The following is a 19,337-nucleotide window of genomic DNA, read 5'->3' as shown; positions in this document are numbered from 1 at the left end:
GTGTTATACACAATAGTTATGATTAATAAAAATAATAATAAATAAAAAAAAAAACCTTCTGAGGACTGCAAATCAAATGTTCAGAAGGTAGACAAATGTAATTCTGGCATTCCCTGCACTGCCTTAATTCAGCATCTTTGTGCCTGTGTGTTACGGTGCAGTGTCTGATGATATGATCGCATACTATTTTTTGCCACATAATGCCTGCATCGTTTAGTGCACGAGGAGAACCTATTCTTTGGATCACCTGGGATCTGAAATAGCTCCATTTGCAAGCTGATAGTTTAAACTCCTAGCAACCCAGACATGCCTACATAACCACCAAGCTTATCTAAGGCCTTCTTTCTCAGGAAATAGATTAACCCGTTCAATCCCAAGAGCTAACCATGAAAAAGAAGAGAAATCAAGTCACACGTAATTTTTAAAAGCATTGCAGGTATTTACTGCTTTTCTGCAATTCGGAGTCTCATTACTCTATTAGATATTCATTGGCAGAAGGGTGTGAGCAGGAATGAGTGAGGTGTCGTCATAAATGGATTGCTGTCTATTTTCTTTCCTTTGAAAACTCTAGTTTTTATTTATTGTTATCAAAAAGAAAGAATTCCAAGTCGAACTTGGACTGCCACATGGAATACAGGAGCACAGCTGCCTTTCTGGGAACGTGTTAAATCAAAACAGGTTATATTCCTGTATTGAGATTTTTAATAGGAAATTTAAGTGGTTTTGAAACACCAGTTGCTGTGAATGCTGGAGGGAAGGAACGTGTTACTGTATCTACTTCTGAGCTGTATTTTGAGAGAGAGTCTGCATGAGTCGTCAAAGGTGCCTGTGTGAGATGTGACCTTTTCAGCTCGTATTTATTATGTCTTCCCAAATACACACCGTAGCTGTACAGTGCCTGTCAACATTACATTTGGTGAAACTGGTTCTCTGAAGGGAAGAGTTCTCTTTTAATGCTTAAATACTCCTCTTCTGAAGCCGGTCCTGAAAAAGAGAAAAATACTGTAAAGAAAATGGTAAGAAGGAGAGGAACAAATACATTTAAACCTTCTTTCTGCCTTCCGCCCCCCCCTCCAAATCCTTCGTCCTGTTGTCTTGTACTTGTCCTTGTGATTTATTCTTTGTTATATCACTTTGTTCTTCTGAGGGTTTTTTTTTAATGATGAAGTGCAAGTATCCCATCTGCAATAAAACACAGGGCATTTATCCTATGTTGTATATACAGTGTGTAGTGCTCCTCCCTTCCCAGAAGTGGCTCAGACGTAGCACCTGGTTGTTGCTGCCTGTTCTGATCGCAGAAGAAGATACGAAAACATTTCCAGCCTTTCCAACACTTTTGCCGTCTCCTCCTAACTTGCAAGGCTCTAATTATAGCCCTTAAGCTCTCGCTGGGGTTGGGGGCCTACAGGAGGGTGAACGGACAAGAAATAATGAAATGTATATTAAACTGATCGAAAATACAGAAAATATTCTGTAGTATAACCCTAGCTACCTGATCAGTATGCCACCTATTTCAACATGATGGATGAAAATCCTTGTGACATACACTGGCTTAGTGTATGTCTCAAAACTTAATTCAATAGCTTTGTCCCTTCTGAATTAAGTGGGGCATTCCCCGCTCGGCCTGCAATTAAAAAAAATATCCATTAAGTATAAATACAGGATACGACATTCTATGAAATGAGTAGTTAGGACTGGATTGGTTTTGATTCTGAACAGGAACATTTTGAAAACTAGCTTTTAACCAATGCTGGTCAGTAGCGTGAAAATGTATTACGTTTATCTGAATGCCAGAAAGGGAGTCACATCAGACGGTCTGATTTGTGTCGTTGCAGTTTCTCAAATCTTACAGTTACATCAGGCTACCAAAATCTTCAAAAACTATGCAGTTGGTCTTTACAGTAGTATGCCCTTCCTAAATCCCCACTGCAAAAACAGTTGTCCTCGGGCGGGCTGGATCCCATCTTGTCTGGAGCAACCTCATCTATCTTACTGCTTTGCACTGCTGCCGACACGGTGGAACAGCTCTGAGCGCAACTGGACTCTGATCAAGGCCTTTGGGCAATCCCATAATGTTTCAAATAAATCAAAATAAACTGGCCAGCTGCTTCGTCGTGTCCTCTCATTGCGCTGTATATCTTCTTTGAAATGGGAGAAGGTCTTTTATGGACTGAGTATTTTGGCAGGGAAACAAAAATAGCCTCCAGACCCCTCAGGTAGCAAGTCTAGGTGACGGGAAAGCAGCTGGCAGGGATTAAACTTGTGGATGGCTGGGGCAGCTACATGAGTGCTGGGGGAAGAAAGAAGCATGGAGGAACATGAGTTCTTGATCTTGTGATTGCACAGCGCATCCTCTACAGCGTGGTGCCAACAGGAGGGCCAGAGCTACCTTTTGTTTTAAGGAACACTTTTTGCTCTCCACAATCATCACTGGAGAATGGGGAGACCAATGTACAGGATAAGATTTTGACCTGGCTTTCGTCTTTTTATTTATCTTTTGTTTATCCCTGAAAGAGTGACAATTGACCATCTGAAAGCATCCTGCATAGTCCTCATGGGCGTGCTTCAGATGGGATGTTGGTGCCGATAAGTAAGCAGCAGTATCTGTAGATTAAATACTCTGTGGTCCCTACCGTTCTTTGCTTTGCACGAGCTTCACACCATTGTGGCTTTGTGGGGTGGAAATTAGACTGCTATTATTTTCTCATGTATGAATCAGCAGATAGTCCTATTTTTTTGTCTCTCATTGAACAACCGGAAAAAAATAAATAAGGCTGAAAGCAGATATTTGCAAACTTCTTTTTTGTGCTCTGACTTTCTGCAAAAAATTCTGCAGGTCTAACAGCTGTATAATGTATAAATCATTATAAACAAGGCTTGAAAGGAACTTCACTGTTTATACTATAGCTTCCCTGCCCTTTAGCAGTGATGAAAACTGAAAATACCAGTGCATCTTGAATTCAAAGGAGAAAAAAAATAGATGAGAGATCATAAAGGGGTAACGCGGTTCAGCTAGACTCAGCGTTTGGAATATTAAGCAGATTTGACCCATGCTGAGAAGAGTCTGAAGAGCAAATTCTTCTCAGCACCATCTCTTATGTCAGGACCCTGATTAACAAAGACATTTAAATAATGTCACTGCACTTCATACAATTTGAGCCTATTTTCTCTTTTGTACAGCTTGTGAATGTAATTTTTTTTTTTTTACTTGCCATGTTTGACCTCTGTCTCCTAATAGTGGCAGGCAATGATACTTTGAATTGTTATGCTGAATATAAATGTAAGCTTCAAAACTAACAAAGCTTTTGTTCCTTTCCTGATGAAAGCACAATTTTGCAGTTGCTTTAAATATTATAGCTCTAAGTCTGCTGTTGCTACTTCTACTGAGGATTTCTCAGTGAATTCATTAGAAGTGTCTGTTTTCATAGCCTGGCTTGTACAAATAAGAGGCAGGGATTTGGAAGTTCAGGGTATGTCTTGCTGTGCTTAAGCTGCAGCAGCGTTACATATGCTGAACCTGTTTTTATGTTACTAGTGAGGAATAATGCGAGCTGAACTCTGAATTCCCTCATTAGGGCTTTGAGTCTCTAAGGCTAAAACTAAGGCTAAGTTTTGATATTTGTTAACAGAATCCTGTGTGAATTAATATTGTCCAAGGGGCACAAAGAATTTTGAAAGAACAATTCTAGAAAGATAAAGGTAAGGAAAAGCCACATGTGTTTTCCAGGCATGCGAAAATAATTTCAAGGGTCAGTGGCTTCGCAGTTGGAATTAACAACATGGTAACAGAAAGAGGAGAAGGCGACTGCACTTCCATTTCTTTTGTGTGTAAAGCAGGGAACAGTGATGTTTAGGGAATGTCCCTAATGAAATAATGATGTTTCTGGAAATACTGGCTATTTCTCTTCATTACATGAATTTTTTATATTTTTTAAAAATTAGATGTGTTTTTAGAAGGAGAAGGGATAGAAGACAAATGAATGAACTAAACCTGTCAGGTCTATTTCAAGCTATATCTAGAGATTCAGGGCACAACAAACTTCCCATGATGATAATTTCAGCTTTCAAGTGGTTTTCTACCTTTCTGTTTTTGGAGGAATGGAAATGAAACTACTGTTCATTTGATTGACATATCTGAAAATGGAAGTGATTTTAGTGAGAACCTGTTCTTCTCTTACCAGGTATCTAAATCAGAGTTTGCCAAAGCCTCTGTGCTACATTTCGAGGTAGTCTGAACTGTAGTGAGTGACTGCCAACTGTCCAGATGGAAACTCTAAATCAGGCAGCAGATGAATGTGGGATTGCCTCTGCAAAAAATAACGTTTTTCAATTGTTTTGCAGATTAGGAACCTGTCACACTTCATCTCTGTCATACAACCCTAAACATTTTGTAGGGAGATACGGGGAGGAGAGTGAAGAACGTGAGATGACTAAACACGTTCTTATGTAATAGGAAATTGTATCTTATTTAGATTTCATTGCAATCCATACCACAAACAGGTTGTGTTTCTTCCCTCAAGCCTTATTCTAACCCCTTACTTCATTGCATTTAGGGAACATGAAAAATTCCCCCAAATTATTCAAAATCAAGGCTCTCAGTTGTATGGGATTAGAGCCACAAAGACTGAGAAGATACGGAGAATCATTTGTTGCCTCCAACAGGTTTCATTTCATCATCATGTAGCCAGCATGAGTTAGCGAAAGGGCAGCTTTCCAGCCTGACACCTGCCTTTCGGGGGGGTTCGAACAGTGGGTCTGGAATCTTTCCTTTTATCAATTGAGATATCTTCAGGGTTGGTGGATGAAATGAAAGACTCTTTGCATTACACATTCGGAAACTTCGTATGATCTGTGATGCTTGTGCCAATATTTAGTGGCTGCCACGTAATCCACCTCTTCTGCAAAGATCTAAAATATCCAGCTATTGTTGCATTAAAATAACTACTTAGCAAAGAATACAGGAATTAGAGAAAAAGAAGTGGCATGTGCTTAATTAAGCATTTTTATAAGCTTTACAAATCACTGCATGTAGACATCAAACCCAAATCTAAATTGTAAGAGCAGGGGGTTTATGTTTTATTTAGAATAAAACAATGCAGTAATGTAATAATCACATTTTCTAAAGTCTCATAGAGCACAATAAACCTCTTCATACCAACTACAAAATACTGTCCCAAGGGATTTTACTAAATAGAGAAAAATTGCTGACTTAGGTTATTCATCCTACCTCTGTGTCTATCAAACAGTACTATAAAGAGTGGGACGGGATTAGTACCACATTTCTTTTTCTTTTTTTTTTTTTTATTTTTTTGTGAAGTGTTTTGTTTTGCTCAGAAATAAAAAGTAACAAAGTATCTCATAATCTTTTTGTCCTCTGTTTTCCTGGATGTGTGCTTGAGAAGTCATTTTTTGTTCATCATCACCATCCAGGCTGTGGGGTTTTTTTTTGCTTTTGAACTATTCCCATTTCAAAGCCAGTTTTCTATTCTGAGGCAATTAGCAGCCTGGCAGCCGTCAATAGATGGAGACTGGTTTGTTGGTGTTTTTCACTGTGATGACTTCTTCAAGCAATAAATGGAAGGCCTTGATTTGAATCAATGTTTTTTTCCATTTCACTTTATATTTTATCAATGAATATCGCCCCAAGATTTCATCTCCCACTAAAATGTCGTTTCTGTGACAAGCTCTGCCAACTATTTTCTGTTTAATTAACATGTTCATCGCCATTTGGGAGTAAAACAAGTGTAGGTTTTGCTAAAAAGAAAAGAAACGCTGGTTCTGGTTAGTGAGGGAGGTGCACAGAAGATAGGCGTGGGTCAAGTCAGGAGAACCACGCTTCCAGTTTCTTCCTTGAAGAAAAGATCTTTATAAAAGCAGTGAGCCAGGGCTGCTGCATTTGTGACTGGGAGGGTACAAGGTGCTGTGGGGATTATAACTCCGAAGGAGAGGGACTCTCCATTGCTGGATCTCCATGGATTCTCTTTATCTGGTCTCTTTCCTTGCACTGTGCTGACAGCATTTCCCCTTGAGGAAATTCCCCTAACTCTGAGAAATCCACCATGGGCAAAAAGATGATATAGCTGCAGCTCTGCCATAGAAACGTGTCATTATACTAAGCCATCGACATGCTCTTGAAAAATACTATTTGCTGTGTAATTCAGAGCCCTGAATAGACTACCCCACACTCTTTTAAACCCCAGATGTTACAAAACCAGCTGGAAAATGAGGATGCTGCAATGCTTTCCTTGGAAAAGCATTTGAGTTGCACCGTGTCAGGCGTGGCAGCAAATCTGGGCTGTGCTGCTCAGCAGAGCAGCTCTGCTCTTTGGACACGGGCACCCCACTGACGCTGAGCAGACTCTTCCACAGCGTAGAATCCACTGACGGCGTTCAAGACATTAGCGGAGATAGGAAATTGTTCCCTGTGCTGCTCAGTTTTTGTATTTCATTTCCCTTTCCACTTGAAGGTATAATAAAAATTCAGAGTTATTGTCCGGTAAATGAAGGATACGTACCTAAGAAACACGAATAAATATATAGCACATGATATTGCCTGATGTTATGCCAGAATAGTTTCAAAATTTCGTTAGATAGAATATGGTATCGTAACTCTATATTTTTACTCAATTTTATATTGATAATTATTTCAAAAGATGCTTAATGTGACACTAAAAACACATCAAAAGCAACTGATTGCTTTTAGGTAGCATATGGAAGACCACTGCAAAACATTCCAATGCCGAATGGAAGTAAGCTAATGGGCTTTGTAGTAGCGCTTTTCACACAGCTTACTATGAAAGCCTGGGAAAACAATAGGCAAGCTTTTCTGTTTGTATTTAACTTTTGTATTTAGAGTAACTTTTCCTTTCTTTCCTCAGTGTTTCTGGTACATTGCATGTGTATTTACACTGCCTGTGTTTCTGAACAGGTTTTTAGAATTTGGACTCGGATCCAAGCACGTGAATTCTTCAAGGGCAAAGGCAGCATCACTTGTCATTGATTCTGCCGAGCATTTAAGAAGAAGTGACATTTACCAGGGCTTGTTTTGAAGATTTATAAATGCAATATAGATTTGGCAAGAATAGCTGCTTCAATAAATGTTGTGCTGCAGCATGTAAGCATGGGTTTTACCACCAGTGGATTCACTAGCACTTTGTCATCCAAGTAAAAATAAATATTCAATAAACAATTTATTAGGGATGTGAGTTCACTTCTGCTTCATTCCACTTGGAAAGACTTGACATCTGTTGCCTACATAGTGTTATTAAGGACACAATGAAATGAAGACAAATTAATTGTGGAATTGTCAAAACTATGTCAGGGAAACTTTCCTTGGCTAAGGAAAATAATGCAAAGACTAATAGGAGAAGGGCTATATCTCGGCTGTATACCTGAAGGTGTTTGCTATAATTGCTAGGGGTAACTGAATCATAATCCCTGACTAGAAGCTATTCTTTCGTGGGTCCGACTTCTCTTTTAGCAAAAGTGCTTTGCTTTGCTCAGGTGGCATTTGAAGAACTCATACTAAAAGTAAATAGCATTTACAGCCATTAGGGTGCTCATTTGGAATACCAGATTTGTGTGACAAGGCAGTAACGTGAACGATAGCGGCAGTAATAAAAAAATTACATACTGCTTCCTATTCCTGTCCGCAATGCAAGGCCAGGTAGCGTGGGGAGAGTGGGAAAGGGTCTATTTTGGCTTTTTCAATGCAATAGTTACGTGAGTTCCCATACAGGTGTGTTTTCTTGCACCCGTTCATCCAACCATGTCCTGCAAATTCCCACGCCACCAAAAGCTACACAAAGAATTGGGGCAAAACCTGTGCTGGGCAACTGGCTGGCTAAACTTCACCAGTACTGATGGAGAGAAAGCTTTATTGATGACAGATCAATGTGGCATGGGAATATCTTTGCTATAACCTTGGAAATCTTGACCCATTTTAATGTACTTTCAAGCAAATAGGTTGATCAAAAGTTATCTTTCTGAGAAGTATTGAATACATTTAGCTTTTAAAAACAGAAAATATTCAAGGGCATACCTTGGTCCTCTGTATAGCGAAATGAATCAAACATGACCAGCTGCTAAATATAATGTAATGCACAAAAGCACAGTCTTATGTGGCTGTCGGGACAGACTTCTTCACTTTTTACATTTGAACCTTTGTCATTTAGTTAAGAAGTAATTAATAAAGGGAAGTATTTTCTTTCATATATCATACAATGTAAGTAAATTGAAATCTATATAAATATAGTTTACCTTGTATATAGACATAGAAGTCAATAGTGAGTAGGAATAGCAAATTAACAATAAATCGTTGACTTTGGAATGCGCCATGTTTCCGTTTTATTTGTTGTAGGAAATAAAACAAGTTAATCCCAAGTTCTAGTTTACTCTTTGCAAAAAATAGTCCTAAAGTATAAAAATAAAATGATTGTTTGCCTAGAAAAAGGAGAATATTTTTTTCTGTTTGAAAGTGCTAACACTGTGTGAGGTACTGTGAATAAGGAATACCAAATGAAGGCCAGATTTGTAGCATGTAAATGGGTGAAGCAGAACATTTTCAGTAGTTTATTCACTCTGCTCTTTCCTTTCCAAAATTTGTGTCTTTTGGGGCCCTAATAGCAAACATTTTCTTGATAGATTGCCTTACTGGGCTACAGATTTGGGGAACTGAACCGTGAGCATTTTGGAGCAAGAAAAGGGCAATTCTGTGTTTTTATTCATATATTAGGAACACATAAGAAGGAATGTATGAAGCGCTTGAGCACCTTAGCTCTCGGATACATTTACAAGGACATTTTCTCATAGTTTCTTTACTAAGGAGCAGAAATCTTGTCAATGAAATAGCGATCTTACATTAAATACCAATATACTTGTAAAATACATGCGATAATCTGGCTTTCTACCATTGTGTCTCTTGGTGTGAATTAGCTTAAACTGCTATCAGAGCAATCAGATTGATTGCTGCAGGTTTCATCTATCACGACTGTTATAAACAGGGGGGTAACACTGCTGATAATTAAGGCTGCTTTACTTTTTCCAGTGTTATTTATATCTCTATTGGAGCAGTTTATAGATGAATAGAATAATCAATGTTCCCTCCTTATTACATTTATGCCTCTCTCAGAAAGAATTAATATGCAGGTTTTGTTTTCTTAACATAGGAGAAAAATGCATGTGACATTTAACCAGAATACCCCGAGGAAGCGGAAAATAAGGCACATGAATGTTCCACCACATCAAAAGTATGGTAATAGGTAGCAGTCGATTATCTAGAAATATATCACTATTTCTTAAAGCTGGCAGCCACTGATCAGAAGACTTATCTTCTGTAACAATACTAAGTGAAAGAGACAAATATGAGCTACACCACCAATGTTTTTGAAGTGCTTTAACATTATTGCTGGTTCACTTCAGTGCTCTCTCTAAAGCAGGTTTGCTTTTTGTATGCCATTCAGAACTGCTGATGGACAAATTTCTGGAATGAATGGTATTTTTGAAAATACGTTCACTTCCTTGATACTAGTTGCTACTCCTTAAATAATAGAAATACATTGAAGTTAAGGAAAAAAAAAAAAAAGCAACTACCTGCCACTTAGATAAGGACACGTTGCAGTAGCTCCTGGTGGACTCTGTTTTTGTCGCTATTTCTTGGTTGTGCCAGCCCAGTTCTACAATATTTCAACGCCTCACAAAATGCAGTGGAACTTTAACCCCTGAAATTGTGTTTTATTATATCCGTCTTGCAGATAGAGAAGTGAATTAATGAATTTGTGTTGCATTACAAGTTGAAGGGCAGGTTCAAAAGAAGGCAAATGTGCTTTTGGTCCCCTCTGCCAGTGCTCGCCCCTCTGTGGCTCAGCCTGCAGGTCCAGGCTACATCTCAAACCACGATCTTTGCCCAGAGGACGATCTCTCTGCTTCATTTTGAGCACAGTGGGTATAGCAGGTCTGCGCAGCTAATCTTACACCTTGGTGGCATGAAGTTATTGGAGCTATTTCAGCATATTCAGACCTTAGCTGAGCACAGATCATGCAAAGGTAAAAATTGCTCCCAAGAATGATATGCATTTTATATTCCCCCTGTATGTTTTATTTCACTGTTATGTCATCATGAAATGTTTTGAGGTATTTCGTTAATGTCAGAGTTTTCAGTAAATGACATTTAAACCTAGCATCTCTTGGTGGTTATGAGCGAGAAATAAAGGAGCTTTTTTATAAAGTGGTGTATTATGAATAGACATCAGCTCAAACTGTGCTCACAAACACTCAAATTTTAGGGGCTTGCAGCTCATATCTAATTGTTCCAGTTCTTTCAGTGTAAATATTTTAGTTCATTGACAATCTTGCTCAAAAAGTAATTCAGAGATTAAAAAAAAATAAATCTGCTTTTTAGTAGCATTGCGATATATTGTAGTAAAATAGCGTGGCATATTTTAAGTATTCAGAAAGAACAACCCCAGAAGGCAGTAAAGAAGCTAGAAAGAACTAAAAATCAGAGTGCGTACAGCTGACAAAGCATCAATGTGAATCTGTGAATCAGCATTACATGAATTGTCCAAAAATGTTATTAAAGCTCACTGAGGTATTAACCCCATGAAATGAGGGAGGAAAATGGACACTAGGTGGGCAATCATGTCAGTCAGAGCTTCTCTCACTAAATCCTTTTAATTGTTGGCTAAAATAAGTGAAATAATCTCATTGTTACCCATTTTTACTCATTTTTTTGATTGAAATTGACTTGTAAATCAGAGCCCTGAGATGCAAAGACTAAAAATGCTTAAATGAAAAAGTTATCTGTCGTGCAATGTACAGTGAAGTGCATTGCATCCGCCGTTGCAATTGTTAGAAGGTCAAAACCAAAAAAGTTTAGGTGAACAAGAAAATAGAAAAAAAAAGATAATTCAAATACTCCTCTGGCTGAAAATGTCGCGTTGCCTTTCAGGGTTGCCCAAATTCACCGTGTGTATTTTCTGCACACGGGGTGAATTCAACATGAAACTAATCAGGTTTTTGGGGGAGCAGTGTGACCTGCAGGTTGTTCATCTTTGCTTCAGGCAAGCTGACTTGGCTAACACACTTCCCTGGAAAACTCATAGGTTTCGGCCACCAAGATCTTTACAAGGTTCCTAAGGGAGTGCTACCTTCTGCAACTGCTGTGCTTTTATTAATAATAATAACAACAATAACAATTATTGTTGTTATTGCTGTAGAAAGAGGCTTTACAAATGCATGCGTTCCATGGCCTCTTCCTGGAGAAATATACAGTCCAAGAAAAACGTCTTAAAAGTGGAAAATGGAGGATATGGTTGCACACAAACTATATATGCACTTTTTACCTGTCATTTAAAAAGAAAAAATTAGCTTTTTTTTTTTCCTGCTTTAATTTGCATTGGTCTCGACGCAGGACAGAGCATGGTGAGCAGGAGACCAAAGGTCCTTGCTAGAGAAAACGTTTCAAGTATGTCGGATTTCCCTGTGTGCTCACTGTGAATATCCTGCAGACGCCTTTGCTCCGACTCATTCCAACATTCCTTCCATACCGCGGCACAGTGGTCTGTACCTCAGTCTTAAAGACTTATGTTGGGAACCAAATGAGGAGACACATTTGCATCTTCAGCCTTTGCTGTACTGCCCGGGTCGGCACTCCTGTATATTGACTTTGCATGTGCAATTGGAAGCACTCCTCTGACAGCCGAAAATTGATTTTTCACAAACATCAATGAGAGTTCAGCAGTTACATAAAATGAGGGTGAGAGCCACTGTGCGGAGCTGAAAGAACAGTTCTGCTCGTAGGCATTTAAAAATACATGAAGAACTGTGGATCTGAGATGAATTTGCTAGAATCTCTGTAAGCTGTATATCCACTTAATTTTCTATACTTATTCAAGTGCCAGGACATTTCTGACCAATTCTGCCTTGTTACAGGTGATGTTTTAATTCCCAGACTGAAGGCACTTCAAAAGTCCTTTCCCAGGAACTATATTTTTTGTGACAATAAGGCTGTCATCCTACTGTTAGCATGAAATGAAATGGATAAAATAAAATGAGAAGGAAGACCTGCTGATTTTATGTGCATTGTTAACTACTATTTGGACAATATCTCCGTTCTTAGCATTGTACAGTCTAACATTACAACCAGTTTCTGCATACTAAAGAGATCCTGCATTATGAGATGAATGAATGAAAGTTTAGAGTGGTGTAAGACATCTCGGAAAAGAGTAATAAGATAGAAAAGGAAGGAGAAGGGAACAGAAAAATGAAAGATATTTTGACAGAAAACGAAAGATCACCACTTACTCTAAAAGGACATTGCAGAGGATTAATGTAGTAAAGAGAGATGGTTTGCAGTGTAGAACTAATGTCAGGCTTTTGGGGTTAAATCTGGAATAGTCACATGCACTTTGATGTGATTGTCAGCTAACACAGGTGGGTTCAAAGCTCGGTGAAACAAGCAAAGCAGTCTCATCTTTATTTTAGTATCCCTATTTTGGGTGCATGGGAATATTTCCTCATATTCATGAAAACTCCTTGGGCTGACAGTGCTGAGGACATGTCTGTGCGCAGTGCAGGGGCGGAAGGAAATGGAGGAATGGAAGGTGCACCTTTACTCCCCACAGCCTAGACATTTCTCTCACGTCACAGCCTCGACACCACAGAGAGCCATTCAAGTTAAAGATGTAACTGTCCATGAGTTAATTTGCAATTGAACATTAATATAAGCCCCCTTTTGCATATCTTCCTTCCTAAAAAGCATTTCTGTGAGCAGAACCATCTGCTTTCAAGGTTGAGGGTCATCAATTTGTGAAAAGTATTATATGGTGAATAGCAGAGGATTTATCTCAAGGATTTGGGAAGTCTTTTTCATGTATCCATTCCGTTCTAGCCTTTGGAAAGTAGCCTATTTTAATTGGAAGTTAGATGATATATTTTGCATTATCTTATTATTCTTTTACTACTATCAGCTCCAGTGGCAGAAAAATCTTATGTAACGCTTAGAACTTTCTCTTGCATAAACCAATTATTTGTAGCTGGCTACAAGAGCTGAAATAAAGGTAAGGAAACATTGCATACTGAGTCCTGTGAGAGTATTTTATAATCTCCTTGGCAGATGACGCGCTCATTTGGCTTTTTGAAATAATAGAAATTCCAAAAATACGAAAAGAAAAGCCTTCCCTCCACCTTCTGGGATAGTTACTTAGGGTAAATTAAAATCAGGGCTGTAAGAAGATCATGCTGGTAATTTAATTCTATGGAGATTATCACTTTTATGTATAATAAAACAATATATGAAAATTTGAAACCATAATCCTTAGGCAGCCCTTTCATCTGCTCATTTGAATGGAAGGTCTTTGCCTGCGAGTGTGAGTGAATTGCTGCTGAATGCAGCGACTGAAATTGTTGCGTATTATAGAGAAGATCCTACTAGAATCTCCAAAAGAGGGCAGCAAACTCACCCATGCAGATCCGGTACTCCCCACTGCTGCCCGGGAATGCAGTGGAAAAGGGAAGGAAACAACAAAAGCTCCTGAGGACTTCCAGGAGAGGATGACCACCATTCCTGCTGAAATGGGTTGAACAAGAGTGGTGATAACCACTGGGAGCTTATAACTCCCAGTCATTTCTTCAGATACAGTCTGTACCAGATTTCTTTTCCATCTAGAAGACAATACAATGTTTGACCAGAGAAAAAAAGAAATAATTAGAGTACGTTTTCATCGAAATGTAGCTCAAAACTGCTGCTTCAGATTTTGTTACAATTTTGTAGAAACCATCTTTAGTCACAGTTTTCACAGCAAATGAATATTCCAAGCCAAAGATACAGAGGAATTAAAATGTTGTGGTGCACCAATTTATAGGAAAAGCTGGTAGTGAGCTTAACTGTGTGGAGGTGGGTTTAACTTCTCTAATACTAATTTTGCCATTAACCTGCCATTACGAGTTGTATTGCAAAATTGCTTTCAGAAGAAGTTCTGATTTTCTTTTATTGTAACAGGAAACACCAGGATTTTATCTTTTGGCTGCATTCTTAGGTAGAACATATAGCAATTGGAAGAATGATTTTTTTTATACACACAGCAACCTCAGCATTAAAGCTGTAATTTTGACTTAGCCAGTACTGAAAGATGTGAGCGTGATTGGGTATGTCCTTGAGCTCAGAAAATGGAGGTCTGGGAAGAGAACAAGTGCAGCTCCTCTAGAGAATGTGGAAAGGCAGCCTGCAGAAAGGCACGTCTATACGTTGACCTATCTGTTGTGAAAATAGGGAAGAAAGCCAATCATTCCCAATTCTGCAGACGTTCTGACAGCTAAAGTAGGCATTAACAATTTGCAACACATGGCATGGGGGATGAAAGTCTCTGAGCTCTACAACTGAGAGTTTCCTGGCTGAAACGAAGTAGCAGTTGAAGGTAGCTCAGAGAGAAACCTATTTTATCATACACCGTGTAGGGACAAAATGGAAAACGTTACGAAAAACTGGGGAAAAAATAATGTCACAACTCAAAAATAGTAACGTGTTCTGGCTTCAAGTCTGAATACTTCTGAGGTTTTTTGGCCTTCATGCAGGGATTTTCCTGACAAAGAGGGATCGGGCTTCAGTATATAGGTTTCTGCCAATATATAATAATCTCATTTTGAGTGAACTTGGTACGTAAAAATAATCTTGTTGCCAATATATTGAGGCAGAACTAATCATTTTGGATTTTGATTAGCACAAGAGCTGGAAGAGTCTCTGCCAGACACGGGTTTTGCTGGACTTGCCTGCAAAGCCCCACGCAACCTTTGCTGGGCTGGTCAGGAAAAGGGTCAGGAATAGGAGCAGGAAGATTTGCACAGCCAGACCTTCAGGTAGCGAGAACTCGCGGTGCTTTGAAGAACTTAAATGGGATTTTGCTGATTTACATCAGAACACGAGTTAAAAAGATGTTGCTTTTCTTGCCTAGGCCTTCAGAGGGGGTAAAGATTATTTGTGTGAATAATTCTGAACTAGAATAAGTTGAGGCAGAGAAGTAGCAGATGAATGTTTTCAACGGTTGCTAATATAATTACTAATATAATTAAAGTTGTGGTCAGGCATATTTGGAGAGGCATCAAGTTTCCCTAAGATGAAAAACAGAGTCAAACCCACAGGAAAGAATGCCATTATTTAGAAAAATTGAACAGGGGAGAGAAGAAAATACATATTTGATTTTTTATTTTTTTTCAATAATTCTGTGTAATATAGGTATAGCTGTAAAGCCAATTAAGCTGGTGTAAAGTGAAATTATATGATAAATTTGAAAACAACTTTGACTTTACTTTTGGAGACAGAAGTTAATATTTTCTTCACCAGTGTGAATCTGTGAGAACTATTTTTTTCACTATTTGCACTGCTTGCTTTTGATTTTATTTCAATTAATAAAATAATTCTTAGGCGTATACTCTCTGTTGACATAGTTATTGCTAAGTGTTGAACATAATGGAGACCTAGACAATGATAATGTCATTATTATTTTTGTGGTTGTGGGTAATAATAATAATTAATCGTTCTCTAGAAAGGAAAGGCCTAGGGAGATACCTGATGATAATAAGGAAAGACCAGGTTGTATCTGGAGCACCTCTGTTGGTTTTGATGTGGAGATTGGGTTTACTAAAGGTATAATGTCTTGTCTTTACTGTCTCTAGCATTCTTTTTTTCAGACGTTTAGGTTATAGAGCTTCAATTAAAAAAAAAAAAGAAAGAATTAAACCTTGGGCTCCCTCACGAATGAAAACTGCTACTTTTTGTGGGGAAAGTTTGTACCAATGTTTTTTTTTTATGGGGGCTCAGTATCATCAGTGCTCTTCAGCTGAGAGCAATGTTATATCTGCTGCTGCTGTTGTTGTTGTCATCATATTTGCGTCACTTCAGTGCCTGCCGGACTCCTTCTCTCTTGGCATTGTCCGTCTGTGGGAATTCGCGGTTGGGAGACGCAGATCCTGGGCAGACCTGCAGCAGGGGGGATGGTTAATCAGGGGTTGGGCGTCTGCCCGTACCGCTCCCCGTTAGTGACATGGAAATAATGTGTGTACAAGAGCACGGCTGTGATCCTGCTCAGCCAGTGGAGATAAATTGCAGTAATTGGGTGGTGAGGCAGGAGCTGGCGCTAGGTGTGACGGCAGAGACAAAGGGAACAGGAAATCACCATACGGCGTCATATGCTCCTTCTCAACCTTAATTCTGATTGCAGCTGTCAGCGTCGCATTGTGGTCCTTGAATGTGCTGTTTCATTGAGCTCAGTGTGGGGGAAGAGATTTTTTGGAAAGTGAAACAATGTTGGAAAATGATTGGCATAAGGTTAGCTTTGGACATGTTGCAGTTCCCGAGATAGTTGCACGAGAAACAGCAATATTAACTCATTGACCAGGGGATTTTTGAATTAGTTAAAATTTACAGTTCTCATCCATGTCTTGTTCTAACTCTTATCTGAGTTAGAGTTCCTGAAATGCATCGGAGAGGGTATATACGCTTAACTCCAGTTTCTTAAGGTCTATAACAAGTATTCTAGTTTCCTTTCATCTGTTTGCTCTCCTTTAATGCCACAGTTGTGTTCTTTTACAGTATTTAGGATTATATACTTGTAGCGGTTTGAAATACATTATGAGAAAATGTTAAAATAGTGCTGCAGGAGAAAGAAAATATACCAAAGTTGCACCATTATTATGCCCAGTGAGGACTGAGATTGCCATGGTTTCTTATGCTCTCTTTCCGGAAAAAGTTTTGTGGAGGCATAAAACCATACCTAACTATTGACCCCCATATGTAGTCCTCAGGATTAAGGGAGATGAATTTCCTGTCTGTATGCAGATACCACAGATGAACGCTTCTTGCTTTAATTTGAACAGGCATCTTGAGTGTAATTCTGTGTATTTTTCTTCAAAGTGTAATCTTAGCCTTTAGCAGGGCTAGTATTGTCTTAGAGTTACAAAGTGAAACTGTTGTGATTTTGGATACTTAGTTCATAAATTAGTCGGTTTATATCTATGCTAATGATTTTAATATACATATTTTATATATATAATATATATATAATTAATATATATATTTTAGCTGGACTATTTTGTTGCACATTCTTCTAAACTGGAATGGTATCTTAGGTTTTTCTCCTGCATGAATTTATAAATTAAATACAAATGTGTAGTGCTAGGCAACAGAGAAGTAAACTTGAACATATATATATGCTTTCATGTAAAAATCATTTTAATAACACTACACCAAAATAATCATAGGTGCATGGTGACTCATTTTTGTGTAGTGACATAAAAACGTGTTCATTCACATTGTATTCACATAAGAACGGCCTTACATCGAGATTTGTGGAATGGTTTGAATTCATCTACTTCTACGGCACATTTGAAAAAGTTAAAATTTGTATTTGAAAAGGATGAGTTAGAACTAAAAATATATTGGAGATTCTTCCACCTCACAAGGGTCTAGAGTAATTTACTGTAGACACTAACATCTAACATTTATTTCCTAAATAAACTTGAATAACACTTTTATTTAAGAAAAGGAGAAAGAGGGAGTAAAAGCAGAGTGGAACCATGAGGTGTCAAAGAGCTTTTTTGTTTGTTAAAGCCTTCGTGCGTACCTACAGTGGTTATAGATTGTTTATTATTATTTTCATTAATGAAAAAAAAAGAAGTTTGGGATGCAGTCCAGCTAAATCTGGACTAAACCGGGACTTTATTTCCTAAAACTTGTCTAAATCTCAGACAACAGCACAGTCTGAGTACTTCCTAGTTCTGTCTAATCTTATACCTGACTTCTTTAATTATCTCCTTAGGCTGAAAATTTGGTAAATATTAAAGTAATTTTTACTTCCTCATGCTCAGAGCTCAGTCAACATCAGATTGTTTTGCTATAGACTGTCTCTTAGGATGCAGCTAAAGCATTATCAGACTCAGTAGAACCCAGGACTTGGCCACCTCACTCTTTGGATGAGTACTTTATCCAGTGGGCTATTAAAAAAAGGGTGGTATTCTTCAAATTTTTCCACTGTCTTGGTGTTGTCTGTTTACTTAAGGCCAGAATTAAAAAAGAAGTCTAAATAGGACATTTGTCCATTCTGCCAAAGCATCTGCTGAGTCTGACAATGCTTTAGCTGCATCCTAAGAGACAGTCTATAGCAAAACAATCTGATGTTGACTGCAAATGGTGATGAAGTTTATAACGTGTGTATGAAATAGGGACTGAACCAGAAATCCCCCTTCCCAGCCTGATTCTGACAACCAGACACATCCCCTTCCATCTGGCGCTGGAGAGGATTTTTCTTTAGGTGGTTTCTTACAGGAAGATATGAGCAGGATAACCATATCTGTAACTTTCATCAGTACTCATTTGAGGGTTTTGTGGTGTTTCACTGTGCATGGTGTAAAAGCAGAAATTCTCTTCAATTATGTAATGTTTAGTTATTAGATAATTACAGATAATTGCATGGGCAAGTTCTATGAACTAAAGTGTAACTGTAACATCTAAAATCTACAAATCGGGTAACAATTATGTTTGGAGTTATATCATTATTTCAAGTATAATTACCATGAGATTGGCTGTGCATGTAATTAATGGGTAATCACTGGAATTTGCCTTCATAGTTGCACTTCCCCCTTTTCTTTGTCACAACATTTAAGTATATAGATAACGTAAATTGACTTCCGCGTGTATTATACTAAAACTCAAAATGCTTATTTCCACTGCAGTACTAGTTCCTTAATGTTCTAAAAGCACAGTTCCATGGAGAAAAAAGAGAAGGGATGGTTCTGCAAATGGGGAAGAAGTGAAGCAACTTTTCAATAGATACCAGCTAGTGAGATAACTTTCTGTAGCTGTCCGAAGTAAACTTTTTTTTTTATCTATTAAAGCTAGTTTGTAGCTAGCTAAAATTCCACTAAGAGTAGTCTTTCAAAATCTCCTCACATCATCTATTGTCTTCCTTCCATTGCAAGGAAAGTTTGATTAACAAAATTCCATACAGAAGAGAGGAATCTGTAGTTCATTCCTGGTTCCAATAGAGCAAAGCTTCTTTTTTCTTTTTTAAAATATTGCTTATATAGGACACATTTTGGCCAAACTTTCAGATTACTAAATAGTGATTTTTCTTTTTTTTGTTTGTTTGTTGGTTTGGTTTTTTTTGTTTGTTTGTTTCATAATTTATCAGGTTTCACCTGGCGAGATGATTATACGCAGCATGTTATTGGTCAGGAACTCTCAACCATTCGCAAAATCCACAACAGGCGCCCTGATATATTTGCACCTGATGGATCTGACCCGGGAAGGTAAGTCTTCAATGGTGTTTTAGCCTGGTAGGTTTTGA

The 19,337-nt window shown here is 38.2% G+C and overlaps 1 protein-coding gene across 1 annotated transcript in view; it reads left to right on the top strand.

Annotated features, from left to right (window-relative positions):
* Nucleotides 1–19,337, top strand: part of PTPRN2 (protein tyrosine phosphatase receptor type N2) — a 659,439-nt gene that overhangs the window by 214,010 nt on the left and 426,092 nt on the right. The window contains exon 4 of the mRNA XM_063324424.1: nt 19,182–19,299. Coding sequence (XP_063180494.1) covers nt 19,182–19,299 — 118 coding nt within the window. The remainder of the gene's footprint in view (nt 1–19,181; nt 19,300–19,337) is intronic.

This window comes from Chroicocephalus ridibundus, chromosome 2, assembly GCF_963924245.1.
Source record: "Chroicocephalus ridibundus chromosome 2, bChrRid1.1, whole genome shotgun sequence".
NCBI lineage: Eukaryota > Metazoa > Chordata > Aves > Charadriiformes > Laridae > Chroicocephalus > Chroicocephalus ridibundus.
This window is presented reverse-complemented; position numbering and strand designations above follow the sequence as displayed.